At 55.9% G+C, this 27,668-nt stretch overlaps 2 protein-coding genes, 1 long non-coding RNA gene and 1 other non-coding gene across 7 annotated transcripts in view; 1 reads left to right on the top strand and 3 right to left on the bottom strand.

Annotated features, from left to right (window-relative positions):
- The window catches only part of PKD1 (polycystin 1, transient receptor potential channel interacting), a 48,295-nt gene extending 42,806 nt beyond the window's left edge, over positions 1–5,489 (bottom strand). For both annotated transcript variants that reach the window (XM_033236143.1, XM_033236144.1), the window contains exon 1: positions 5,068–5,489. In XM_033236143.1, the coding sequence (XP_033092034.1) occupies positions 5,068–5,288 (221 nt within the window). In that variant the 5' untranslated portion in view covers positions 5,289–5,489. The remainder of the gene's footprint in view (positions 1–5,067) is intronic.
- Positions 5,490–19,899: 14,410 nt separating this feature from the next.
- On the top strand, positions 19,900–26,093 carry RAB26 (RAB26, member RAS oncogene family). Of its 3 annotated transcripts, XM_033236142.1 has the most exons (10): positions 19,900–20,259; positions 20,714–20,900; positions 21,827–21,937; positions 23,532–23,573; positions 23,659–23,725; positions 23,821–23,873; positions 24,760–24,825; positions 24,929–24,985; positions 25,086–25,162; positions 25,261–26,093. In XM_033236142.1, exons 3-10 carry the CDS (start codon positions 21,830–21,832, stop codon positions 25,361–25,363), a joined length of 573 nt encoding a protein of 190 aa, XP_033092033.1. In that variant the 5' UTR covers positions 19,900–20,259; positions 20,714–20,900; positions 21,827–21,829; the 3' UTR covers positions 25,364–26,093. The 3 variants fall into 3 exon arrangements, with proteins under 3 accessions (XP_033092033.1, XP_033092030.1, XP_033092032.1); XM_033236139.1 differs by lacking the exon at positions 19,900–20,259 and having other exon boundaries at positions 20,333–20,900; positions 23,653–23,725; XM_033236141.1 differs by lacking the exon at positions 19,900–20,259 and having other exon boundaries at positions 20,343–20,900.
- A 662-nt stretch (positions 26,094–26,755) lies between these two features.
- On the bottom strand, positions 26,756–27,336 carry LOC117097807. Its single transcript, XR_004443066.1, has 2 exons — positions 27,104–27,336; positions 26,756–26,877 (listed from the first exon to the last, which is right to left on the bottom strand). It is a non-coding gene; the product is annotated as an uncharacterized LOC117097807 (long non-coding RNA).
- LOC117098162 lies at positions 26,984–27,066 on the bottom strand. The gene has a single exon (XR_004443217.1). It is a non-coding gene; the product is annotated as a small nucleolar RNA SNORD60 (small nucleolar RNA).
- Positions 27,337–27,668: the final 332 nt, after the last annotated feature.

Below are 27,668 nucleotides of genomic sequence, written 5' to 3'. Positions count from 1 at the left end.
GGACCACAGGAGAGGCCAGCTGGGACATGCAGGATGCAAGTCCTCCCCACCACCTGCGCTCAGCTGCCAGGGCTCTTCCTAGAAGACACGGCCTCTCCTAAGCTCTCCCGACAGAGGCCCTGCCCCTGCCCCCTAGTCACCTTGCCCTTTGGGGACTCTCTCTGGGCCAGAGAGAGCTTTGAAACCTGGCTTCGGTGTCACCTGCACTGGGGGTCCTTCCAGGCCACCCCCTCCCCATAATCTATCTCTATCCTTGGAGAATTATTTGCGTGTTGCTTGAACGCGGGCTCCAGTGGTAACAGAGCCCTCAAGGGCGGCTCTCCTTCTGGTAAGGGCTCATGGAGGCCTTGGTGACAATCCCTAGTCTTCGCTCTCAGGATCCAGGGACCAGAAATAGGAGCCGGGGGCCCTTCTGTGGCCTTGCCAGCCCCCAAGGCAGCCGTGCCTGTGGCAGCTGCGCTCTAAGGCGTCAGGCCAGGGGTGGCTCCAGAATGCCTGTCTTCCCCGACGCCAATCCCAGGCAAGGACCCCGGGGGCTGTGCCTCCCACCCCATACTCCCCGACACTCTCCTGTCATTCAGGGATGCAGGTGGGAAAGGGCAAGGCCCTGGGTGCTCCAATATTTTACATCAGTGAACCAAGCACCTACCAAGTCCCTCGTATGTGCCCAGTCCTGGACCCCAGCATTCGCAAGATAGCAGCAGACCCAGGTGACCCCCAGCCAGGGTGAGTGGCACCCAGCACGGGGAAGTGGCCAATGACATCTACACCTAGGGCAGTGTCAGCCAGGACAACCTCTGGGACAATGGGATATCCGCTCCAATAACCAATTTACAAGAAACACAAAGGACACACTCACAGTACCACGGAGGTGACACCACGGAGGTGGCACCCCCAAGACACAGTGGGAAATCCAGGCTGCAGGAGTCAAGTTTCTTCAACAAATTGCACAAGGAGAAAGAGAGGAAGGGAAGCTCCTAGACATCATTGGACATTTGAAAGACAGGCGGTGGCTCACGCCTGTAATCCCAGCATAAAAGACAGGCGGTGGCTCACGCCTGTAATCCCAGCATAAAAGACAGGCAGTGGGCCGGGCGCGGTGACTCACGCCTGTAATCCCAGCACTTTGGGAGGCCGAGGCGGGCGGATCACGAGGTCAGGAGATCAAGACCATCCTGGCTAACACGGTGAAACCCCGTCTCTACCAAAACTACAAAAAATTAGCCGGGCGAGGTGGTGGGCACCTGTAGTCCCAGCTACTCGGGAGGCTGAGGCAGGAGAATGGCATGAACCTGGGAGGCAGAGCTTGCAATGAGCCAAGATAGTGCTGCTGCACTCCAGCCTGGGCGACAGAGCAAGATTCCATCTCAAAAATAATAAATAAATAAATAAATAAAAGACATTACTCACACCTGTAATCTCAGCACTTCGGGAGGCCAAAGCAAGTGGATCACCTGAGGCCAAGAGTTTGGGACCAGCCTGACCAACATGGTGAAATCCTGTCTCTACTAAAAATATTTTTAAAAATTAGCCGGGCGTGGTGGCACGTGCCTGTAATTCCAGCTACTCAGGAGGCTGAGGCAGGAGAATTGCTTGAACCCAGGAGGCGGAAGTTGCAGTGAGCCAAGATCACACCACTGCCCTCCAGCCTGGGTGACAGAGCCAGACTCCGTCTCAAACAAAACAAAACAAAACAAAACAAAACAAAAGACATCAGCTGGCTGGTCCAAGCACAGTGCTGTTTACAATGAATTGATCACAGCCAGGTAGAATTCTTTGTTCATTCTTCAATCTCACTGCTTTGCTTGACCATCCTTAAAGACACATATATATTTTTGCTTGGTGCCGTGGCTCACACCTGTAATCCCAACACTTTGGGAGGCCAAAGCAGGCAGATCCCCTGAGGTTAAGTTTGAAACCAGCCTGACCAACATGGAGAAACCCCGTCTCTACTAAAAATACAAAATTAGCTGGACATGGTGGCACATGCCTGTAAACCCAGCTACTTGAGAGGCTGAGGCAAGACAATCGCTTGAACCTGGGAGGCGGAGGTTGCAGTGAGCCGAGATCATTGCACTCCAGCCTGGGCAACAAGAGCGAAACTCCGTCTCAAAAAAAAAAAAAAAAGTATGTATTTTTAAAATACATTGGTTAGGCATGGTGTCTCATGCCTATAATCCAAGCACGTTGGGAGGCCGAGGTGGGCAGATCACGAGGTCAGGAGATCGAGACCACCCTGGCCAACATGGTAAAACTCTATCTCTATTAAAAATACAAAAATTAGCCAAGCGTGGTGGTGCATGCCTGTAACCCCAGCTACCAGCTACTTGGGAGGCTGAGGCAGGAGAATCACTTAAACCAGGGAGTTAGAGGTTGCAGTGAGCTGAGATCATGCACTCCGGCGTGGAGACAGAGCAAGGCTCCGTCTCAAAAAAAAAAAAAAAAGACATCAACTAACTGTACTGTGTGGACCTTATTTGGCTCCTGATTCCAACTATTAAAACAAAAATCTGAACACACCAGGCCTTTGGTGGCATTAAGGAATTGTTTGTTGTGTTAGGTGGGTCTGCGGTATTGCCATGCCCTCCAAAATGCTTGCAAATAAAGAAAAGGAATTTGGTTCAAAACATGGGTCAAGAGGGAGAAGGATAGGGGCAAGGAGGGCAGGGCAGGCTCTGGGGTGGGTGGTCCATGAGTCAGTCACGGCTCTGCCCACGTCTCCCCACGAAGCTTCGAGCCACGCGGAGCAGCACATTTTGCAGTGCGCCATCTTTTCCAAAAGCTGCCACCTCTCAGCATCATCATTAGCACAAGGAAGGCTGTGGCCTCAGAAGCCCCGGCTGCCCTCCATCGGGGACTGCACACAGCTGTCCCTGCTGAGCTTCAGCAGCCGGGGAGCCACAAGTAGAGGGGCACCTGTGTGAGCCCCCTAGGAAGGCTGCTGGGGACACCCAGACAGCAACGCTCCTGGGCCCTTAAACACCCGCCAGCAGCTGTGATCTGTGTCCTCGACCTCTCCCAGCTCAGCGCCTCTCCCCTGGGAAAAACCCAGCCATCTCCCTGAGGAGGAGATTGCAGGATAGACAGCAAAATGGCTGGGCAGCCTCCACAGCACAGAGGGTGGCCTCAGGGGCCAGCCAGGGCCTTAACATCCTTCCCAAGGCCCCAATGTCCCATGGGTCCCCTCACCCCACCTTCCAGAACTCTCCCAGCGGCAGCTCCAGGTGTGTACAGAACAGCACCCACCTGCCCACATGAGGTCACCCTGTACCCTGTTGCACAGTTGAGGGGCCTGGCAACTGGAATCTTGCCAGCTCAGGCTGGGACAGGCCACCAACTCCCAGGGTCCCCCTCCTCCAAACCCCAGGACCAGAGCTTAAGGGAACAACACAAGGCAGGGGTGAGGGTGGGGGGTCCACTGCTGTGCTGAGGGCCTGGAGAGCCCAGGCCTTGTCCTCCGGTCAGCCGCCACCAGTGCCCTTCTCTCCTGGACAGCTCCTGAGGGGCTGCTCACATGGACACCACCAGGTGCTGGGAAGCAGGAATCCCAGGTGCAGGACCTGGACAGAGCCCCCAGTGACCAGACTGGCAGACAGAGGAGCCCTCGGCTACAGCATCAGAAACAACGGGTGGGTAGGTCTGATGCAATTCTGTGGGCGCTGCTGCCAGGCAGGAGGAGGCCATCTCCACAGAGACGGCCGCAAGACACACGCTTCAGCCATCAGTGAGCGCAGGAGCAGTGTGGCCCACAGGGGCACGGGCTCCACTGCTCCAGGAGAATCCATTCTTCTCCCACCCTTGAGACCAACCAGCAAAGCCCCAAGGACACATGGCTACCCTAAGGAAGGGTGGCCACAGGCAGGAGTCACCCCGAAACATTACAAAACCAAATGCCAGGACCCACCCAATGTTCAGCAAGCCTGGGGATGTGCCACGTTCCCCAGGGATCCAGCACGCACCCAGGGAGACACAGCATCCCAGTGAGCAGCCTGGAGCCTGGGAAATACAAGGCATCAAACTGGCCCCGAGACTCTCCCCAGCGCTGGTGACAACTGTCTGCTTATCTTAGTCCCCTGTGCCCTTTTCAACCCAACTCTGGATCCTGAGCACCTCAGTTCCATACCCGTGCTATGCACATCCGGGCTGTGATGCCTGGGACAGGTCCTGTCCCGACTATGATACCTGGGACAGGTCCTGCCCTGACTGTAATGCCTGGGACAGGTCCTGTCCCGACTATGATACCTGGGACAGGTCGTGTCACCTCTCCAAACCTGTTTCGCCATCTGTGAAATGCAAATCTCCAGTCCCTATGCCTCAGAGGGTCAGGGTCAGGATTCCACATGACGACCCCCAACAGGAGCCTGGCACAGACCTGGCTATGGGCAGCGTCTCCATGAAGGCCACCTGTTGCTTTTATGTCCAGAAAGCGAACATGACAAGGCTTTAATCCCTCACAGCAATCCCCCTTCGCCCCTGTTCTCAGGATAGCCCTGGAACCCAATAGCAAAGCGCCTGAGGCCCTTCATGACCCCAGCCCATCCGCGAGCCCACCTCCCGTGGCCAGCCTCCAGCCTCACGGTCTTTGCTCACAACATTCACGCCCCCTTCTTCTGGACCCACCTCATCGCCCCCTCCTAAGCATCAGGCCGATTCTTGCACATCCATCAAATCCTTGTCCAGACACCTCCTGAAAGTCCTCCCTACCGCCCCCGACAGCCATCCCCACCTCCCGGGGTATCCCGCAGCCCCAGGCCGCATCCCAATTCCTCTCCAATTAGCGACTGTTTGTCCTCTCAGCTGAGCGCGGCCTCCGCGCCCCGCCCCCGCTGGCGTCTGCAGAGCCCCCGGGTGGCAAGTCTGTCTCCAGACCCGGGGTTTTTCGGCTCCCCGGGGCCGTGCCAACCGCGGCTCCAGGCGTTCCTTATTTAGCAGGGCCGCCGTCCCGCGCCGGAGCCTCGCCCTGGGAGCGTCCTGGCCCGCGTCCTGCTTCCAGTACCGGGCCAGGGAACGCGCCCACGCCCGCCCGCCCCGCGGCCTCTCCCGGATCCCGCTGGGCTCGCTACTCACAGCGCCGTGGCGTCCGCGGGGATGCGCAGCGCGGGACCAAGCGTCCGCAGCCCGCGGCCCGAGCAGTTGACGCGGCAGGCGGCGCCGGGCGCAGGGCCGCAGAGGCAGGGGGGCGCGCAGGGCCCGCAATCGCGCCCGGGGTCCCCCGCCAGCGCCCCAAGCCACAGGCTCAGGCCCAGGACCAGGACCAGCGCCAGGCGGGCGGGCGCGGCGGGCGGCATCGTCAGGGCAGCGTGCGCATGGCCCCGCCGTCCCCAGGCCCGCCCGCGCGGAGGCCGCGGCTCAGGCGGGGCCCGCGGACGGCATGGCGGGCGCGGAGCGGGATAGGGCTGCGGTCGCGACCGGCTGCTGAGCGACGCCCGCTCGGGATTCGGAGACAGGCCGCCCCAGGAGCTCGGCCGCCCGCTCGGGCGCTGGCGCTGCAGTGCGGGCCCGGCTGCGGCTCCTCCTCCTCCTCCCTGCGCGGCGCGAGGCGGGCGGGGCGAAGGTTGGCGGGGCGGGTGCAGGCTCCGCCCCCTTCGCCTCGGCGCCACCGGGCCAGCGATGAGGGACTGGCGTTCGAAGGCTTCACCCTCAGCTCCGCAGGGTCGGCGGCAGGGCGGAGCGTCCGGAAGTTCCGCCCCACGCGTCTCCGGGTCGCATACGTCGTGGGGCGGAACGGGAGGCGGGGCGTCCGGAAGCTCCGCCCGTCGCACTGCAGAGTCGGCCGAGGCGCGAGGTGAACGAGGTATATTCTCGCTACGTCCCCACTGCAAGCTTAAAGTGCGTGGGCGGGAAGCAGTGGGCGGGGCGCCACCTGGCTCCGCCCTTCTGCGGTGTCGGCCGGGCCGCGGGCTCCTCCTCCTCCTCCTGCAGCAGCCACAGGCCCCACCCCGATCCTTCTCCCGGGCTGTCTCCGTGGGCGTCCCCAATCAGTGTCCTCAACCTCCCGATGCTTCCGCTGACTCCATGCTTCCCTACCCCAGGTTTCCCGGCTAAGAGAGAGACAGACGGAGAGGGGGAAGAGAGACAACAGGCAACGGGAGGTTGATGGTGAGAGCTTATTGAAAGACAAGAGGGAGGAAACCCACATCCTTCATTCCCCATCCATTCATTTATTGCCTTATTTATTCCATTGAATCTTCACAGCTCTAGGAAAAGGGTGCTACAATTATTCCCTTTATTAAATGAGGTCACTGAGGCACAGACAGTTTAAGAAATTTGCCAGCAGGGCGCAGTGGCTCACTTCTGTAATCCCAGAACTTTGGGAGGCCAAGGAAGGTGGATCCCTTGAGCCCAGAAATTCGAGACCAGCCTGGCCAACATGGCGAGACCCTGTTTCTACAAAAAGTAGCCAAAATTAGCCAAACTGGCTCATGCTTGTAGTCCCAGGTACTCCGGAGGCTGAGGCCGGAAGAGCATGTGAGCCCAGGAGGCAGTGGCTATAGTGAACAGTGATTGTGCCACTGCACTCGAGCCTGGACAACAGAGTGAGACCCTGTCTCGAAAAAAAAGGAAAAAATAAAAATAGAACTGGCCGGGAGCAGTGGCTCATGCCTGTAATCCCAGCACTTTGGGAGGCCGAGGCGGGCAAATCACAAAGTCAGAAGTTCGAGAGCAGCCTAGCCAACATGGTGAAACCCCCATCTCCACTAAAAATACAAAAATCAGATGGGCATGCTGGCAGGTGCCTGTAATCCCAGCTATTCGGGAGCCTGAGGCAGTAGAATTGCTTGAACCTGGGAGGCAGAGGTTGCAGTGAGCCGAGGTCGTGCCACTACACTCCAGCCTGGGCAACAAAGCAAAACTCCGTCTCAAAAAAAAAAAAAAGACATTTACCAGGTCACACAGCAGGTGGGTGGTAGGGCTGCGATTGTATTCCAAACCCAGCTTTTAATTGCAGTCAGATGACAGACGTAAGATTCAAGGACTCCAGTGGAGGGAAGATACAGCCACAAGAAACTGCTGCCAAATGAGCAAAACACATTAACCAAGTCTTAATGATTCTTTGAAAGTGGTTGTGGAGTAAAATGCAATTGTTTAGAAAGGATTTCTGAAATAGAAAAGACATAGGTTTAAAGAAGCAAATTAATTATCTGGAAATGAGATTCTAAACTATTTGAAAAACCATGTGGGCCAGGCACTGTGGCTTATGCCTGTAATCCTAGCACTTTGGGAGGCCAAGGCGGGCAGATCACAAGGGCAGGAGTTCGAGACCAGCCTGGCCAATATGGAGAAACCCCCGTCTCTACCAAAAATACAAAAATTAGTCCAGGCACGGTGGCTCACACCTATAATCCCAGCACGTTGGGAGGCTGAGGTGGGCAGATCACGAGGTCAGAAGTTCGAGACCAGCCTGACCAACATGGTGAAATCCCGTCTCCACTAAAAATACAAAAATTAGCTGGACGTGGTGACACGCACCTGTAATCCCAGATACTCAGGCGGCTGAGGCAGCAGAATCGCTTGAACCCGGGAGGCAGAGGTTACAGTGAGCTGAGACTGTGCCATGGCATTCCAGCCTGGGCAACAAGAGTGAAACTCTATCCCAAAATACAAATAAACAAAAAATCAAAAACCATGTGGTGAGACAGAGCAAATAAAATGTGCCAGAGATCTTGTTTGGTTCACGGAGGAAGACGTTACGGAAATGTTTCTTGATAAAATACAGACCTGAGGGTTTTTATTAACAGTTAATAATTGTTAGCCTAAAAGGGGAAAACTAGAAGAGGAGAAAAGAAACAAGAAAACCTGGCCGGGTGCAGTGGCTCACACCTGTAATCCCAGCACTTTGGGAGGCCAAGGCAGGCGGGGTCACATGAGGCCAAGAATTTGAGACCAGCCTGGCCAACGTGGCGAAATCCCGTCTCTACTAAAAATACAAAAAGTAGCCAGGTGTGTTGGTGGGAGTCTATAATCCCAGCTACTCGGGAGGCTGAGGCAGGAGAATTGCTGGAACCTGGGAGACAGAGGTTGCAGTGACCCGAGGTCACCCCACTGCACTCCAGCCTGGGCGACAGAGTGAGACTCCATCTCAAAAAAAAAAAAAAAAAAAAAAAGAGGCTGAGCACAGTGGCTCACGCCTGTAATTCCAGCACTTTGGGAAGTCGAGACGGGTGGATCACGAGGTCAAGAGATGGAGACCATCCTGGCCAGTATGGTGAAACCTCATCTCTACTAAAAATACAAAAATTGGCCGGGCGTGGTAGCACATGCCTGTGGTCTCAGCTACTCGGGAAGCTGAGGCAGGAGAATTGCTTGAACCGGGGAGGGGGAGGTTGCAGTGAGCTGAGATCGCACCACTTCCCTCCAGCCTGGGTAACAAAGTGAGACACTGTCTCAAAAAAAAAAAAAAAGACAGGAAACTGCAAACACAAAGTAAATGTGCCATTGTTGATACCAGAAAAATAAACCTAAGGCAAAAGGTGTTAAATGGGTAAAGAGTCTGTTTTTCTACACAATAACAGGTATAGCCTATGTAGAATATATTATGAACCGTTGTATTCTCAAAAATAGAACATTGGCCGGGCGCGCTGACTCACGCCTGTCATCCCAGCACTTTGGGAGGCCGAGGCAGGCGGATCACCTGAGGTCGGGAGTTTGAGACTAGCCTGACCAACATGGAGAAACCCCATCTCTACTAAAAATACAAAATTAGCGGGGTATGGTGGCGGCACCTGTAATCCTAGCTACTTGGGAGGCTGAGGCAAGAGAATCGCTTGAACCCAGAAGGTGGAAGTTGCGATGAGCTGAGATTGCACCATTGCACTCCAGCCTGGGCAACAAGAGCAACACTATGTCTCAAAAAAAAAAAAAAAAATCAGCCTACAAAGCTAAACTGTGAAATACAAAGATTTTGAAAAACAAAAACATTGCAGGAGGGTTTATCACACCTTCTCTTGAAGTTTACAGATCAAGTAGACAATTTTTGTCCAGGCACAGTGGTTCATGCCTATAATCCCAGAACTTTGGGAGGCCGAGAAAGGAGAATTACTGAGGCCAGCCCGGACAACAGAGAGAGACCCCATCTCTACAAAAAATACAAACAAAAAATTAGCCAGGCATAGTGGAGCTCACCTGTGGTCCCAGTTACTTGGGAGGATGAGGTGGGAGGCTCACTTGGGCCCAGAAGGTCAAGGCTGCAGTAAGCCATGATTGTACCACTGCACTGCAGCCTGCATGACAGAGTGAGATCCTGTCTAAAAAAAAAAAAAAGAGAGAGAGAGAGAGACAATTTTTTTTTCTTTTGAGACAGAGTCTCGCTCTGTTGCCCAGGCTGTTGGAGTGCACTGGTGTTAGCTCACCGCAACCTCTGCCTCGCAGGTTCAAGTGATTCTCGTGCCTCAGCCTCCTGAGTAGCTGAGATTACAGGCATGTGCCACCAAACCTGGCTAATTTTTGTAATTTTAATAGAGACAGGGTTTCACCAGGCTGGCCAAGTTGGTCTCTAACTCCTGGCTTCGGCCGGGCGCGGTGGATCAAGCCTGTAATCCCAGCACTTTGGGAGGCCTAGGCGGGCGGATCACAAGGTCAGGAGATCGAGACCATCCTGGCTAACACGGTGAAACCCCGTCTCTACTAAAAAATACAAAAACTAGCCGGGCGAGGTGGCGGGCGCCTGTAGTCCCAGCTACTCGGGAGGCTGAGGCAGGAGAATGGCGTGAACCCGGGAGGCGGAGCTTGCAGTGAGCTGAGATCTGGCCAGTGCACTCCAGCTAGGTGACAGAGCGAGACTCCGTCTCAAAAAAACAAAACAAAACAAAAAAAACTCCTGGCTTCAAGTGAGCCACCTGCCTCGGCCTTCCAAAGTGCTGGGATTACGAGCGTGAACCACCATGCCCAGCCAAAGAGACAATTTTTTTAAGTCAGTAAAGATATAGAGACTTTGAGTAGCACAGTTAATAAGCTGTAATGTACACAAAACAGGGCTTAACTATGTTGGCATTACAGATGTTAGGCAAGGTTAGAGGAAAAGCTTAGATAAGAAGGTGGCCTTTGGCCGGACACTGGCTCACACCTGTAATCCTAGCACTTTGGGAGGCCGAGACGGGCGGATCACAAGGTCAGGAGATCAAGACCATCCTGGCCAACGTGGTGAAACCCCGTCTCTACTAAAAATACAAAAATTAGCTGGGTGTGGTGGTATGTGCCTGTAATCCCAGCTACTCAGGAGGCTGAGGCAGGAGAATAACTTGAACCTGGAAGGCGGAGCTTGCAGTGAGCCAAGATCGCACCACTGCACTCCAGCCTGGCTAGACAAAGCTAGACTCCATCTCAAAAAAAAAAAAAAAAAAAGAAAAGAAAAGAAAAAAAGAACGTGGCCTTAACCACCACCGCCCCCTAGAGGCTCTCTTGGGTACTTTCGCTTTCTCGCTGCACCAAATCTTGAACCCAGATCACAACTGAAGCTCCCACAAGCACACCCTAATTCAGGGATTCCCACCTGAGTAGAGAGGCCTGAAGAACCATCCGAAGAGGGTCACAGGACAGCTGGACACCCTGACAGCCCAGATCACTGAAAGGTAAAGATGGAAATAATGGACTGGGCACAGTGGCTCATGCCTGTAATCCCAGCACTGTGGTAGTCCCAGGTGGGAAGATCATTTGAACCCAGGACTGGGAGACCATCCTGAGCAGCATAGTGAGACCACCGTCTGTACAACAAACAGAAAAATTAGCCAGACATGGTGGCACACGCCTGTAGTCACAGCTACTTGGGAGGCTGAGGCGGGAGGACTGCTTGAGCCCAGGAGGTTGAGGCTGCAGTGAGCCATGATCACACCACTGCACTCCAGCCTGGGAAACAGGGTGAGATGTTGTCCCAAAAAATAAATAAATAAACGAAAAAAGGGAAGTGATGGATGTGTACCTTATCTTGATTGATGTGCACCCACAATGGTTTCATGAGTGTACAGATATGTCAATACTTATCCAATTCTATACTTAAAAAATGTGCAATTCACGAGAGATCCTGTCTACCCACCCCCCAAAAAATAAACTAAATAAATGCCTGGGTACAGTGGCTCACGCCTGTAATCCCAGTACTCTGGGAGGCGGAGATGGGTGGATCACTTGAGGTCAGGAGTTAAAGACCAGCCTGGCCAACATCGAAAAACCTCATTTCTACTAAAAATGCAAAAATTACCTGGGTGTGGTGGTGCACACCTGTAATCCCAGCTACTTAGGAGGCTGAGGCAGGAGAATCCCTTGAATCCGGGATGGGGAGGTCGCAGTGTGCTGAGATTGTGCCACTGCACTCCAACCTGGGCAACACAGTGAGACCCTGTCTCAAAAAATAAATAAATAAAAATTAGAGCATACATAAATGAATAGGCTGGGTGGAGTGGCTCATGCCTGTAATCCTAGCACTTTGGGAGGCCAAGCCAGGCAGATCACTAGAGGTCAGGAGTTCAAGACCAACCTGGCCAAATGGTGAGGCCCTGTCTCTACTAAAAATACAAAAATTAGCAGGGTGTGGGGGCACCTGCCTGTAATCTCAGCTTCTAGGGAGGCGGAGGCAGGAGAATGACTTAAACCCTGGAGGTGGAGGTTGCAGTGAGCCGAGATCATGCCACTGTACTCCAGCCTGGGCGACAGAGCGAGACTCCATCTCAAAAAAAAAAAAAAAAAAAAAAGAAAGGAAATGAATAGTAATGAGCACACATCATAGAAAATCTATGGGGATGCAAAATTATACATGGAGAGAAATGGATAACATCACTTATTTTTATTAGTCAGCATGAAAAAGCAAGCCAATATATAATTAAGTATTTATTTCAGCATTCTAGAAAAACTGTAAAATAAACCCCCCCAAAAAAGATGGAAGGAAATTAGAAAGTAAAGAGCAGAAATTAGTTATTTTAAAAGAAAGAGCAGGGCCGGGCGCGGAGGCTCACAACTGCAATCCCAGCACTTTGGGAGGCCGAGGTGGGTGGATCACAACGTCAGGAATTTGAAACCAGCTGGCTAATATGGTGAAACCCCGTCTCTACTAAACAAACAAACAAAAGAAACAAACATAAAACAATGCATAGAACTGATGAATAAAATCGAGCTATTTAACAGATACAGTTGCTAAGATTTTTCTTTTTTTTTTTTTTTTTTTTTTTTTTTTTTGAGACGGAGTCTCGCTCTGTCACCCAGGCTGGAGTGCTGTGGCCGGATCTCAGCTCACTGCAAGCTCCGCCTCCCAGGTTCACGCCATTCTCCTGCCTCAGCCTCCCGGGTAGCTGGGACTACAGGCGCCACCACCTCGCCCGGCTAGTTTTTTGTAGTTTTTTTTTAGTGGAGACGGGGTTTCACCGTGTTAGCCAGGATGGTCTCGATCTCCTGACCTCGTGATCCGCCCGTCTCGGCCTCCCAAAGTGCTGGGATTACAGGCTTGAGCCACCGCGCCCGGCCTTTTTTTTTTTTTTTGAGACGGAGTCTCGCTCTGTCGCCCAGGCGGGAGTGCAGTGGCCAGATCTCAGCTCACTGCAAGCTCCGCCTCCCGGGTTTACGCCATTCTCCTGCCTCAGCCTCCCAAGTAGCTGGGACTACAGGCGCCCGCCACCTCGCCCGGCTAGTTTTTTGTATTTTTTTAGTAGAGACGGGGTTTCACCATGTTAGCCAGGAGGATGGTCTCGATCTCCTGACCTAGTGATCCGCCCGTCTCGGCCTCCCAAAGTGCTGGGATTACAGGCTTGAGCCACCGCACCCGGCCGCTAAGATTTTTCTAGAAAAAAATTCTGGTAAGTGTGACTGAAAGAGAGAAAAAGAAAATATGGGACATTCAGATGAAGAATGAAGGTTTTATTCACAGAGATGAAAAAAGTTGAAAACTAAAAAAGAAAATTATGTGCGGCCGGCGCAGTGGCTCACGCCTGTAATCCCAGCACTTTGGGAGGCCGAGGTGGGCAGATCACGAGGTCAGGAGATCGAGACCATCCGGGCTAACACAGTGAAACTCCATCTCTACTAAAAATACAAAAAACTAGCCGGGCGTGGTGGCAGACACCTGTAATCCCAGCTACTTTGGGAGGCTGAGGCAGGAGAATGGCATGAACCCGGGAGGCGGAGCTTGCAGTGAGCTGACATCCGGCCACTGCACTCCAGCCTGGGCGACAGAGCGAGACTCCACCTCAAAAAAAAAGAAAATTGGCCAGGTGGGGTGGCTCAAGCCTGTAATCCCAGCACTTTGGGAGGCCAAGACAGGCGGATCACGAGGTCAGGAGATCAAGACCATCCTGGCTAACACGGTGAAACCCCGTCTCTACTAAAAAATAAAAAAAACTAGCCGGACAACGTGGTGGGCGCCTGTAGTCCCAGCTACTGGGGAGGCTGAGGCAGGAGAATGGCGTAAACCCAGGAGGAGGAGCTTGCAGTGATCTGAGATCCAGCCACCGCACTCCATCCAGCCTGGGCGGCAGAGTGAGACTCCGTCTCAAAAAAAAAAAAAAAAGAAAAGAAAATTATGTGCAATTGTTTGCCTACATTTTTGAAATCTATATGGGATGATTATATGTTACAAACTGTAAAAACCAATTCTAGAGAAAAATAAAAACCCAAATAAACCAACAACAAAAGAACACATTGAAAACGTATCAAAAGCCATGTCAGGTAAAGACACTTAATCCACATCTTTTTGTGGACAAGTTCTATCAAATGTGGAAGAATCAGGTAATTGTGATTTAATTTAGACTCTTAGAAAACAAGGCTGGGCACGGTGGCTGACGCCAGTAATCCCAACATCTTGGGAGGCTAAGGCGGGAGGATCACTTGAGCCCAGGAGTTCAAGACCAGCCTGGACAATAGTGAGTCCCCCACCTCTACAAAAAACTGAAACATAGCTGGGAGACTGAAGTGGGAAGATTGCTTGAACCCAAGAGTTCAAGGCTACAATGAGTCAGAACCGCACCACTGCACTCCAGTCTGGGTAACAGAGTAAGACTCTATTTCAAAAAAAAAAAAAGGCCAGGGCAGTGGCTCACACCTGTAATCCCAGCACTTTGGGAGGCCGAGGCAGGTGGATTACCTAAGGTTAGGAGTTCAAGACCAGCCTGGCCAACATGGTGAAACCCTATCTCTAAAACACAAAAATTAGCCGGGCGTGGCCGGGTGCGGTGGCTCACACCTATAATCCCAGCACTTTGGGAGGCTGAGGTGGGCAGTCACGAGGTCACGAGATTTAGACCATCCTGGTTAACACGGTGAAACCCTGTCTCACTAAAATACACACACACACAAAATTAGCCAGGTGTGGTGGCAGGCACCTGTAGTCCCAGCTACTTGGGAGGCTGAGGCAGGAGAATGGCCTGAACCCAGGAGGCGGGGCTTGCAGTGAGCCGAGACTGCACCACTGCACTCAGCCTGGGTGAGAGCCAGACTCCGTCTCAAAAACAAACAAACAAACAAACAAAAACTTAACCAGGTGTGGTAGTGGGTGCCTGTAATCCCAGCACTTTGGGAGGCCAAGGCCAGTGGATCACCTGAGGTTAGCAGTTCAAGACCAGCCTGGCCAACATGGTGAAACCCTGTGTCTACTAAAATACAAAAATTAGCTGGGCATGGTGGCAGGCACCTGTAATCCCAGCTACTCAGGAGGCTGAGGCAGGAGAATTGCTTGAACCCGGGAGTTGGAGACTATGGAAAGTTGAGATCGAGATCACACCATTGCACTCCAGCCTGAGTGACAGAGCAAGACTCCGTCTCAAAAAAAAAAAAAGACAATAGAAACATTGCAAGGAAAGCACTTGGTGCAGTCCGGGATAGTCAGTGATTGTTTTTGTTTTTTTTTTTTTTTGAGACAGAGTCTCGCTCTGTCGCCCAGGCTGGAGTGCAGTGGCCGGATCTCAGCTCACTGCAAGCTCCGCCTCCCGGGTTCACGCCATTCTCCTGCCTCAGCCCCCTGAGTAGCTGGGACTACAGGCGCCCGCCACCGCGCCCGGCTAATTTTTTTTGTATTTTTAGTAGAGACGGGGTTTCACTGTGGTCTCGATCTCCTGACCTTGTGATCCGCCCGCCTCGGCCTCCCAAAGTGCTGGGATTACAAGCGTGAGCCACTGCGCCCGGCCATCAGTGATTGTTATGGTTATGCAGGGGTCTGTTTTGTTCATTGACAGGGATCCCCGCACCTGCCATGAGGCCATGTGTGTCACTCTGAGGCTGCCAGGAGAGCCTGCAGCCAGGAGCCCTGATGCTGACTCCTCCAATGGCTAAGCGGACGCCCTTACTCAGCTCAGGGGCAGGAAGCCAGCCAGCACTGCTGAGAGCAGGCGACTGGCTCCGTAGGAGTGAGGATACCGCTCTGACAGCCACAGAGGTGCACATGACTCCCCCGTTAGCCCATCTTCTGTGTGGCAGATCGCCTCTGCCACCTTCCCCTCTGGGAGCACCTGACTCACTGTGGTCACATCTGCAGGCAACAAAGGGTCCCCATTCGGGCAGGGATAGACACGTGCTTTTCACGACCCGCCCGGCAGGGCCTCAGGGCCACCATGTGAGCAGGCTGAAGGGGGGTGACCTCTTAGGAGGACACCAGGTTGCTGCATGCCTGGACACCAGGGAGAGCTTACCTGTGACGTCACCCACGTGCTGGGGTGACTCAGTGCTCCTCTCTCGGGTGGAAGTCGCGTTCAGTGCTGCCGCAGTTCCTCCGACGTCTCCATGGCAACGTTCACGCGAATTTGGTAGAACATAAGGTGTTTGAGCTGGAAGGGACCTCAGAGATCGGCTCCTCCTGCCCCCTCATATCATGGAGAGGGGAGCAGGCCCAGACAGGGAATGCGACATGCCCAGGGGCACATAGCAAGCTGCGGACCCCGCAGAGGGCACAGACTGCTGAGCTCCAGAGGATGGTCTTGGGAGGTGCCCTGGGGGCACAGGCAGTGGGGGCTTTGCCACTCCCTGGCTTGCTAAGAGCCCCTTGAAGTCCAGACCAGCTTTCTGCTGCTCAGCCACAGAGCTCTCCCTCCAGTGTCCGGCGGGAACAGGAGTAGGCAGGACAAGGCCCTGTCCTCAGGAGGCTCACAGGCTGGTACAGATGCCATGCAGCCACTGGGGAAGGGCTGGTGAACATCCAGGGAGCCAGAAGTGGGGCAGGAGGAACCAGGGCAGGCTCCCTGGAGGGTGGGGCTCCTGGCAGAACCTGGAAGCCTGAGGAGGCCTCACTGATACCTGCACCCCCTCTCCCGGCACAAAAGGGCCAGCCTGAGGGCCCCACTCTGGGGAAGAGTGTAGGGAACATGCTGGAAAATGGGAGCCAGAGACAGACTGTCCTGGTCCATGGGTCTTAGGGGTCGTTGTGGCTAGGGGCTCACAGCATACATCCCTCCAGACACCCAGAACAGTCAGAAGGCACTGGCAGGAGTTAGAGGGCACAGTGTGAGAATGCCAGGGGGCCGGGCTGTCAGAGGGTAACAGGAGCGAAAGTCCCAGAGCAAGGCCCCAAGGAGACCCAGGGTGCTCCCTCCCTGGAGGATAGGAACCTATGGAGATCTTCCCGTCCCTGGCAGAGTCAGCTCTGCACCAGAAGGGTTGAAGGCTGTAGCACCCCTACCAGGGGAACACGGACCTCACTCTCCACCCCTAGCTCCCAAGGCCCATCTAAACCTCGGGCCCTGTCTCAGGGACCTGCCCTGGCCTACAGGACTCCTCTCTTCTCCAGGTCTGAAGATGCCAAGAAACTGGACATCCCAAGGCATCCCTGCTGACCTTTCCCACCATGCTTGTCCCTGCCTTGCCCTCGCTGGCCCCTGCCTTGTGCTTGCTGGTCCCCGCCTTGCCCTCGATGGCCCCTGCCTTGTGCTTGCTGGTCCCTGCCTTGCCCTTGCTGGCTGCCTGTTCTAGTTTTTTTTTTTTTTTTTAGATGGAGTCTCATTCCATTGGCCAGGCTCGAGTGCAATGGTGCAATTTCGGCTCACTGCAAGCTCCGCCTCTCAGGTTCACACCATTCTTCTGTCTCAGCTTCCCGAGTAGCTGGGACTACAGGCGCCTGCCACCACGCCAGGGTAATTTTTTTTTTTTGTATTTTAGTAGAGACAGGGTTTCACTGTGTTAGCCAAGATGGTCTCGATCTCCTGACTTCGTGATCCGCCTGCCTTGGCCTCCCAAAGTGCTGGGATTACAGGAGTGAGCCACCGCTCCTGGCCACATTTAATCCATCTTTCATCTACCTCAGCATCCCACTGGTCTCCGCCCCATGGGCATGGACTCTGACCCTCCCTTCCCTTTCTCCAGGCCTACAGCTTCTTTCCTGAAGGTCCTTTCTGTTCCTATTACCCCTCCCCTGGGTGACTGCAACCCCCATCAACTCATCCCCAGGCCCACAGGATCCACCATCCATCCCCTCCTGCCAGTCCCTGGTATTCCTGTAGCACAGTATCCTCTGTTGTTCTGCTCAAAAGCCATGCACATCTCCCTACTTCCTGCTGTACAATTTCCAAGCTCCTAGGAATTCCCTTCCCAGCTGACCCCATCCTACCTTACCAGTTTGATTACCTCCCATTTCCTCCAAGGAACTGGACTACACTTCGGCCACCTCAGCACAAAGTGCCCACCTGCTAGTGCTCTCAGCCTATACATATTCACTCCCTCCACCTGGCGACTTTGTCTCTTATGTCAGACTCTAGCTCAATCCTCAAAGCCCAGTGCAAACCCTCCCTCCTCCAAAAGCCTTGCCCTCACTACTGATCACATTGTCTTAAATCTTTGTTAGCAAGGCATATCCTCCTGAAGTGAGGCCTGTGTTTCTACATCACATTTCTTTTTTCTTTTTCTTGTCTTTCTTTTTTTTTTTTTTTTTTCAGAGTCTCACTCTGTCGCCCAGGTTGGAATGCAACAGCACAATCTCAGCTCACTGCAACCTCCTCCTCCTGGGTTCAAGCGATTCTCCTGCCTCAGCCTCCCGAGTAGCTGGGATTATAGGCATGTGCCACCATGCCTGGCTAATTTTTGTATTTTTGGTAGAGACAGGGTTTCACCATGTTGGCCAGGCTGGTCTCAAACTCCTGGCCTCAAGTGATCTGCCTGCTCAGCCTCCCAAAGTGCTGGGATTACAGGCGTGAGCCACCGCACCTGGCCTCTTTCACCAATTTAACAACTACTTATGGAGGCCCAGAGCTGGCTGCTGGGGACAGCAGTGACCAAGACAAGCTGCTTCCTGTGCCCAGAAACCTTACACTCCAGAGGGTGAAACAGATGGCAAACACAGCAACTAAGAGACATAATGATCAAAGATTACGAGGCCTGCTGGAAGCCAAGAGAGGGGTCTGTGGTGCAGGCACCCAGAGCTCCCCATTTTCAAGAGAAACCACAGACTTGGATTTTTACGTAAACTCTCCTAATTTTAAAGGCTGCCAGCGCAAGCCCGTTTCCTCTGCTCAGTCAAGGCTCCCCTCCCCGCCTGGCCTCCCACTTTCTCCGGCGCGCCTGCCTCCTTCTCTTCCTGGGGGCCCCATCCACACTCCTCCCCCTGCAGGATGCCCTACTTGCACCCAGCTCCTCCTGCTGCTGCCTGTGCCCTGGGGATACCTGAGCAGCAGCTGGCAGGAGGGACTCCACTGGACTGGGAGTCCACTGCCCAGGACCCTGGGGCCAGTGCACAGCAGCTGCTGAGGCCCCCAGCTCAGACCCTGGGCCAGCCATCCTGAAGGAGGCCTTGTAGGGGGTGGACATTTGGAGTCCCCAGGGCTGCAGCTGCAGAAGCCAAATGCCTCTGCCCAGGCCCAGTGCACACACACTGGGGGTTGGTCTGGAAGAGCTGGGGGCCCAGAGGAGTGAGACAAGGAAGGGAGGCCTGGCGGGTTCTGAGAGGGCTTCCCGATTTGCCCCCCAGCTCTGCCAGGTCCTTGGGGATTGAGTATACAAGGATCTCTGCCTTGGGATGGTTTATGTTCTCTGGAGCTGGAGTTCCCAGGAGCAAATCCTAGCTCTGCCCTTCCTAGCCTGCTGACCTTGGACAGCCCTCCTTGCCTTTCTGAGCCTCAGTTTCCCCATCTGGACACTTGGGGCAGCACCCACCTTGCAGGATAACTTTTTTTTTTTTTTTTTTGAGACGGAGTCTCGCTCTGTCGCCCAGGCTGGAGTGCAGTGGCCGGATCTCAGCTCACTGCAAGCTCCGCCTCCCGGGTTTACGCCATTCTCTCGCCTCAGCCTCCAGAGTAGCTGGGACTACAGGCACCCGCCATCTCGCCCGGCTAATTTTTTGTATTTTTTTAGTAGAGACGGGGTTTCACAGTGTTAGCCAGGGTGGTCTCGATCTCCTGACCTCGTGATCCGCCCGTCTCAGCCTCCCAAAGTGCTGGGATTACAGGCTTGAGCCACCGCGCCCGGCCAAGATAACTTTGAAGAGGTCATGTGCCTGGCACGCAACAGCGTGTGTAGCGGTGTTCCACGGCCTCTGCCAGGCCCTCTTGAGGAATCACTCCGCTGGGCACTGTCCCTCCATCTGTGTTTTCTCAGGCCTCTGACCCAAGAGGCAGTTGATTGTTTGGGCTCTGGGCACTGCCAGCTGGGAGGAAGCAGGCCTCTGAAAGGCCCAAGGTCCTGGTGACAGCTGTCACGTTTCCGGGGACAACCGGGTCATCTCTCCAGCTCCCAGAGAAGCACCAAGAAGCCCCCGCATGCCAAGGACACCACCCCTCTGCACCACTGTGCCCCAGCTCTGACCACGGCAGTCCCATCTTCTCTGTGAGAGGGGCTGAGAGAGCTCCAGTCAGCCCAGGTTGGGGAGATGGGTCTGCCCGGGACCAGCTTAGGGTTTGGAGAATCAGCCCTGGCCACCTGAAGGTCCGAACCTGGAGGGGAAGGGCAAGGGGCCAGACATACAGCCTGGACAGGGGCCTCTGCCTTCCACCTTTCAGACCCTGAGGGTAGAGTCCCATGGGAGGGGACCCTCAGGGGGCCAGGGGCTGGCTGAGACAGCGACTTCCTCTTTCCCGCCGATCCCCAGGCGTGCGCAGCAGGCAGAAGCTGCGAGGGAGATCGCCACGCCCCCTGTGTCCTCCCGGTGACCAGCTGTCACCCGAGTCCAGGGTGCTTGTCCCAGTAGCCGGGCGTGTTTGCCAAGCGAGGTTTGGAGCTTCCGGGACCCGCCTGCCCTGGAGGGGACGGAGCAGTGAAGGGCAGCGGGCCAAGCGCCAGGCATCTGGAGCTAAGGGAACAGAAGCCCGCGGTGCTCGTCCATGCGGGCCCTCTGCCCCAGCACCCACATCTCAGGACACCCCCTCCTCCCAGGTCTGGCAGTCCAGTTTGGGGGTCACCGAGCTGGGGTGGTGTGCAGCCAGCAGAAGGGATTCAGGATCCTGGGGTGACCCCTGGCTCAGGCCTGCCACCTCACAGCTGGCTCCAGACCCCGAGGCAGCCCCGGGCATGGGTCAGGGTCGGGGGGTGGGGCGGGGCCCGGGCCTCCTGACCCGCCCCGAGCGGGGGTGTATTTGCATGTCCCCGCCCTGCGCACGGCATTGGCGGCGGCGGCGGCAGGAGGCAGGGCTTGAGTGGCTGTGCGCCCGTGGAGCGGTGGGGGCGGGGCGCAAGCCGGGTGCCCGGGATGATGCCGCCGCCGCCGCCGCCGCCGCCACCGGGGGAAGGGTTGGGGTCCGGGTCGGGCTCGGCGGGCGCAGGGAGCGGGACGGCCTGGGGCACGGTGGCTACAGCGGGAGCACACTGAGCGCCCGCCCGCCATGTCCAGGAAGAAGACCCCCAAGAGCAAGGGGGCCAGTACCCCCGCTGCTTCCACGCTGCCCGCCGCCAACGGGCCCCGACCAGCGCGCTCCGGGACTGCGCGTCCCGGCCCCGACGCGCCGCCCAACGGGCCCTTGCAGCCCGGCCGGCCCTCGCTTGGCGGCGGTGGCGACTTCTACGACGTCGCTTTCAAGGTGAGCCAGACACCCGCCTCCCAGTCCAGCGCAGCAGGTGGCACCCGGTCTGAGCCAAGGGTTGGGGGTCAGAGAGGGGGTGCAGGGCCCGCGGCCCCAAGGCGCGGAGCCGACGCGGGAGGCACCCCGTGGGGCTTGCACGGTGCATCGTGCACACACACAGCTGTCCTATCCCAGGTCTGGGGAATCCAACAGCTGGCGGGGCCTGTCCCCCACCCCCAGCCGGCATGGCGGCACAAGGGGTCCCGCGACCATCAGTGCCCTGCCCGGGTCTCAACCATTTCCCATATGCTGCCCTCCCTCAACCCAGGGGCTGTGGGCCTTTTTTTTTTTTTTTTTTTTCCGCTGGGGGGAAGAGGTTTGCCAGATGGATGGGGAACCCTGGGACCCCAGGCCAAGGCAGAGGCTGTGTGGACTTGGCAGGGGGCTGGGAGGACCATCTTTAGGTTTGGTAGCACAGGTGTTGGGGAGAAGGCCTGACTGCCCCCTACCTGCACCCCCCTTCCCAATCCTCAGACTTGGTCCAGGTCCCTCCTCAGGTCGAGACCTGACCCTAATGGGGCAAATTCCTCTTGAGCCTTGATGGGGTCATGTCCCTACTGGGATGTGGAGAAGCCCCCGGCAGAGGCCTCCCCAAGTCTCTTAGGAGGTCCCTAGCTGCCACCCCATCTGCTCCCCTCCCAGATGAAGCCTGCTGTCCACTGTTGGGGGGTATGGACGTTAGGGAGGGTCCGGGATGGAGGTGGCTGCCCTCGTTCCCTACTGAGATGGCCACTGTGCAGAAGGACAGAGCAGCCGGAGCATTTCAGAGGTAGAGGCTGGGTGTCCAGCCCATCGGGGTCCCTGGCTCCGCTGAGCCTGCAACCCCTCTGACCAGGTCAGCTCAGGGCAGACCGGACTCCCCCTGACCCTCCTGCTTGTCCTAGGTCATGCTGGTGGGGGACTCAGGCGTGGGGAAGACCTGTCTGCTGGTGCGATTCAAGGACGGCGCTTTCCTGGCAGGGACGTTCATCTCCACCGTAGGCATTGACTTCCGGGTGAGTGGAGGCCCCGGCCCGTCGCCACATCACCCCATGTCCTGCTGGTACCCCTGAGCAGCAAGTTCTCTGTGATCCCCGTGGTACTGACAGGCTCAGGCAGCCTGGACCCCAGGTGGAATGCCTTAGCCACCAAGCTGCCCGCCTCGACCTCCCAACACCTGGGCTGGTGGCTGCATCCGACAAGCATAGTTGCCCTGTGCCAGGGGCTGGCATTACCCAGGGACCATGTCTTGTGCCTTGGGGGAGGTGGACGCTGCTGCCCACAGGGTGGTGGGTCAGAGGAAGTCAAGGGGCATGTCCACTTGAGGCCAGCAGTGCTGCCTCAGTACAGAGGCCTTGCCGGGCGCTAGGAGCACGTGCTCCCTGCAAAGCCTGAGCCAGGGTGTTTCCAGGGTTTGCCTAGGGGAGAGGACCCTGCCCTTGGGTGAGGAGGCCACCCCCTCCACCACCAGCCCGAATTCCTCGTGCTGAGGTGTTGTGGTGTTCTCAGCAAATCTTAAGTTTGCATTTTTCTCACCCTTTAATTAGCGCCAGTTAGAGGGAGGATGGAGGGAGGGCTGTCCCAGGGACAGGAAAAGGGGCTCCCTCCAGTCTGGGAAACTGTTGTCTACCCTGTCTGGGGGTTCCAGTTCCCCTCAAGTCCTCTGGGATGGAGAGAACTGAAGTGCCCGAGGGGGGCAGGCCAGTCCTGTCTGGTCCCCACTTCCCCACCTCCCTCTTGGCTCTCAGGTGGGTGGTAAGAGGTGAAGCCATTTGGTTCGCACTCTTGTTCAGGGTGCCAGGGAAGGCGGTGTCCTCCCCAGCCCAGCAGATGGCCCTGCCTAGTTCCCAGGAGACCCAGAAGCACTCTGACAGCAGAAGCTCAGGCTGAGGGAGGTGGCATGCGTTCCAGCTGGCCCGGACCTCAGGCTGCGGCTGAAGCCCCCCGCCCCCACCCCAGCAGATGGACTGGGGCTAGACCACTCCCTGCCTTACATCTAGTCCTTAACTGGGAGAGCCCGGCCCGGGACGCTGCCAGGCAGTTCTGGGATCTGTGGTTACTGCCTTGGGTCCGACAGGCCCAGGCCCAGCCCTGACAATCCCAGCAAGAAGAGGCTTGTAATTTTTTATTCTTTTGAGACAGGGTCTCACTCTGTCGCCCACGCTGGAGTGCAGCGTTGATCATGGTGGACTGCAGCCTCCAACTTCTGGGTCCAAGCCATCTTGGGAGTCTTTCAAATTAGCAAAAAGAGCTACTGGGGAGGCTGAGGCATTGCAGCTCGTTAGTTACTGCAGCAGCCATGTGACTGGCACCCATTTGCAGATAGGGAAACCGAGGCAGTGTCAGTAAGAGGCCTGGTGGGGTCATGAGTTCAATAAGTCAGCACAAGAACTGTGGGGAGAGGCCTGCACTTGCAGGTGTGGGTGAGGCCAAATGGGTTTAAGGGAACCCTGCAGGGGCTGGGCTGCACCTGGGAGCTGGGAGGTCTTAGGGGACAGGAAGCTGGGTGGGGAGGAGAGCCATGGGACTCTGAGGGGGTGGTAGTGAGGCTAGTGGGGATAGAGGCTGGGCCGGGCCCTTGCCAGAGCTGCCTGGTTCTGTCTGTTTCAGAACAAAGTTCTGGACGTGGATGGCGTGAAGGTGAAGCTGCAGGTAGGGTGACTGGCAGAGGGCAAGCTGGGGGACAGGGGGTGCCAGGGAGGGGCTGGACAGGCTGACCAGTGCCTGTTAGCTGCAGATGTGGGACACAGCTGGTCAGGAGCGGTTCCGCAGTGTTACCCATGCCTACTACCGTGACGCTCATGGTGAGCCCCTGTGTACCCGGGCTGGTTGGGGGGGTGCGGATCTGAGCACCTGAGGGTGCAGGTGATGGTGGATGTCCTCACTGCCCTGTCCCCAGCTCTGCTGCTGCTCTACGATGTGACCAACAAGGCCTCCTTTGACAACATCCAGGTCAGTGGCCTTCCTGGTGGGGTGAAAGGGTCCTGATAAGGCCTGACCCCCCCCAACCTCCTTCTGGTAGATGGCATCAGGGTTCCAAAGGACCCCACTGAGAGTAGGGGGAGGGAAATGACAGCCTTCTGGGCTGGAGGTGGCCCAAGTGGACCTGAGTGCCATTCCAGCTCCCTTAGCAGGACCCTTTGTGTTAAGGGACCTGTAAGGTGGGCTTCCCTATGTGGTACACGGGGGGTTATCACTTCTCAAGACAAGTATCCTGGCCAGGCATGGTGGCGCACCCGAGGTCAGGCGTTTGAGACCAGCCTGGCCAACATGGTGAAACCCCATCTCTACTAACAATACAAAAATTAGCCTGGTGTGGTGACACACACCTGTAATCCCAGCTCCTCAGAAGGCTGAGGTTGCAGTGAGTCAAGACTGTGCCACGGCACTCCAGCCTGGACGACAGAGCAAAACTGTCTCAAAAAAATAAAATGGGCCTGGCATGGTGGCTCACACGTGTAATCCCACCACCTTGGGAGGCTGAGGTGGGCAGATCATGAGGTCAGGAGTTGGAGACTGGCCTAGCCAACATGGTGAAACCCCGTCTCTGCGAAAGATACAAAAAATTAGTTGGGTGTGGTGGCGCGTACCCTGTAATCCCAGCTACTTGGGAGGCTGAACCCTCCCAAGGTTCTCTGAACCGGAGGAGGATAGCTTGAACCCAGGAGATGGAGACAGCATCATTGCACTCCAGCCTGGACAAAAGGGGGAGACTCTGTCTCAAAAAAAAGATGAAATAAAGACAGGTGCCCTGTACAGTGTGACCTGGAGGGCCAAACTTCTGGGGCACGGGGCAAGCCATGGAGGGAGCCCCAGCCTGGTCTACTGCGTCCCACAGGCCTGGCTGGCCGAGATCCATGAGTACGCCCAGCACGACGTGGCGCTCATGCTGCTGGGGAACAAGGTGGGAGGCCTGGTTGTCCTCACCTGGGTCACAGGGCAGGGCAGGTGAGGGGGCAGGGGCCAACCATGGGCCAGCTGTCACCAAGACCCTGTGCCTGGGCCAGGTGGACTCTGCCCATGAGCGTGTGGTGAAGAGGGAGGACGGGGAGAAGCTGGCCAAGGTGAGTCAAGGCAGGGGGGTGGTGAGGGGTTGCCCCTGGAGGCCATGAGCCTGGGCTGTCCCCGCCAGGCCACCACCTGGCTGGCAGCAGCTGTTTACAGGAATATGGGCTGCCCTTCATGGAGACCAGCGCCAAGACAGGCCTCAACGTGGACTTGGCCTTCACAGCCATAGCAAAGTAAGTCCTGCCAGTCACCAGGACTCCCCCAGCACAGGGCCTGAACCCTCTTATTGGAGTCCAGGCCATCGTGTCCCTTTGTCACCCCCACTCCGCAGGGAGTTGAAGCAGCGCTCCATGAAGACTCCCAGCGAGCCACGCTTCCGGCTGCACGATTACGTTAAGAGGGAGGGTCACGGGGCCTCCTGCTGCCGCCCTTGAACCTGGCTGAGCTCAGTCCTCTGGAGGAAGCCGCCGAGCCCCCAGAAGGCTGGACAGTCTCCAGGCCCTTCTGACTTTGTTGCCCAGTGGTCAATACCAGTGTCTGTTTCCAGGAGCCCCAGGTCAAGCCTTGCCCCTTCCTCCTCCCAGCAGCAGTCCCAACAAGCAGGCTTCTGAGAGCCCGTGGCCCACACACTGGCCAATGTGGAAAAGCAGTCTTCTGCACAGGAGGGGGCGCGGCATGTGGACAGATTTTGCCACGGTGCTCTGCTGCCCCCTCCTGGGCACACCCAGGTGAGGGAGGGCTGGGGCTGGCACCACGCAGTGCCTAACCCTAGAAAAGCCATGTCTTCACCTGCACACACTGCTCAGGCAGGTAAGGGAGGCCGCCTGCCCACGCCTGGGACAGAGGGCTTCACTGCTAATCACATCGTGCATCTGTGTGTCCTGGGAGCTACCTGCTCCCAGTCCACCTTCTAGGAGGCTCTGGCTCAAACAGCAATAGGGTCTTCCTCAGTGACCTTGGAGGATGCCTGTGGCCTTGTGATAAAACGTGGGAAATCACAGAAACGCCAGAAAACGACAACTGCCAGCCCGGCCTGGCCACAGCTGAGGTCTGTGATTTCCCAGCACGCTCCACCTTGCACTCAACTCTCCACCTTGCACTCAACTTGGCCTGTTGATCGCAAGCCTGTTTTCAGTCCTAGTGAATAAAGTTGTGTTTTCTGGAGCGTCTGTCTCATCTATTGAAAAAAATCCACTTCTAGAGCAGATGCTAGAGTTTGAGAGACTCAGCAGGGCCCAGAACCCTCAGCAGGTGTGTGGGTATCACTCCCTCATGGCTGCCTCCCTAGAGAGGAGCATGGGAACCCTAGGTGGTGTTAACTTCCCTCCACAGATCTCAAAGGCCTTTTTGGACTCACCCTGGGGCAAAGGCATGAAAAACAGTATTTGGCTGGGTGTGGTGGCTCACACCTGCAATCCCAGCACTTTGGGAGGCTGAGGCGGGCGGATGACCTGAGGTCAGGGGTTTGAGACCAACCTAACACGGAGAAATCCCGTCTCTACTAAAAATATAAAATTAGTTGGGCGTGGTGGTAGGCGCCTGTCATCCCAGTTACTTGGGAGGCTCAGGCAGGAAAATCGCTTGAGGCAGAGGTTGTGCCATCGCACTCCAGCCTGGGAAACAAGAGTGAAACTGTCTCAAAAAAAAAAAAAAAAAAAATTACGGGCAGAAATGGCGAAGGTAATCCTAAGAGATGGAAAGTCACTGGTAGCAAGTTTCCGTTCCGTTTTCACGTCTCTACACTTTTCCAAAATTGCCTGTGCATGAGTCAGACCTCCGGGGTGCCAGAAGAATAGGAAAATAAAGACACTTGAGAGAAAACCGAATCAACTCACTACCTTTGCTTTATTGCTAAGCACTTCAATCGACACAACGCCCACCTTACCGCTCGGCCCTCCGGATTGAGGTTTACTTAGGTTCAAAATTTGCAACCGGCTGGCGACGAAACCTGAAAGTCAGACAGCGCCAAAATGTAGACGTAAGTCCCCACTCCCTCGTTTTGGGCAACACCTGTTTCCACTCTCAGCCCGTCCCCGTCAAGAGTGAGCACCCCCAAGCCTCAGTCTTGCAAAATAATCAGTCTGCACATGCAGTTTTCATACGAGGTGTCAGAAGTCAAAGCAATTCATCACAGGCTTGGAGAACAGGGGAACCCAGGCCCGACCCAGTCTTACCTGCAGGTAGCTGAGGGTCTGAGATTCAGGAAGAAACGTTTAAACACTAAGGGACAAAGTGGAGCCTAGGCCAAGGCTGGACGCCCGGGGACCAGGCCGGCCTGCAGCTTTCAGGCCGCCCTCAAAGCCACGCTTGTGGCCCAGGTCTTCCCTGGATCTTAGCACATGGCGTACGATTTAAAACAACTCTGCCGCTTCGCACTCGACCGCAAAAGACTGGAGGCGCGCGAGGCTCAAGCTTTTATAGAAACTTTCCCACCTCTGTCATTGGGCTATCCTGGCGGAAGGGCCCGCCTTCTCTTGCCGCTGGTACGCCCGCTCCCTACTGCGTTGTTTCCACCAATCGTACCGTGGCATTTCTTCTGGAGGCGGTCTCTCGGACCCAGAACCGAAGCTCCTCCCTTATGCAGAGTCCGTGAAGCCTAGCGGTGAGTGACGGATGAGCAAAGCCAATCAGACATCAATCTGCAACATAGAGTGATTCTGAAGCCGCCAATCCCGCCCCGCGACCACGGGGCCGCCGGAAGTCGTAGTTTCGGAAATGCGGCGCGTGAGGCAGCCGCCC

This window comes from Trachypithecus francoisi, unplaced genomic scaffold, assembly GCF_009764315.1.
Source record: "Trachypithecus francoisi isolate TF-2019V2 unplaced genomic scaffold, Tfra_2.0 Lachesis_group15, whole genome shotgun sequence".
Taxonomy (NCBI): Eukaryota; Metazoa; Chordata; class Mammalia; order Primates; family Cercopithecidae; genus Trachypithecus; species Trachypithecus francoisi.
Note: the sequence above shows the minus strand (reverse complement) of the source record. Positions and strands in the feature narration are given on the sequence as shown.

What these genes read in the sequence shown, in the direction of transcription:
- RAB26 (XM_033236139.1), top strand. Translation starts at nt 20,706, where the DNA reads ATGTCCAGGAAGAAGACCCCCAAGAGCAAGGGGGCCAGTACCCCCGCT. An exon ending in CCGTAGGCATTGACTTCCGG is followed by an intron (nt 21,938 to 23,531) that starts GTGAGTGGAGGC and finishes TGTCTGTTTCAG; the next exon opens with AACAAAGTTCTGGACGTGGA. An exon ending in CCTCCTTTGACAACATCCAG is followed by an intron (nt 23,874 to 24,759) that starts GTCAGTGGCCTT and finishes TGCGTCCCACAG; the next exon opens with GCCTGGCTGGCCGAGATCCA.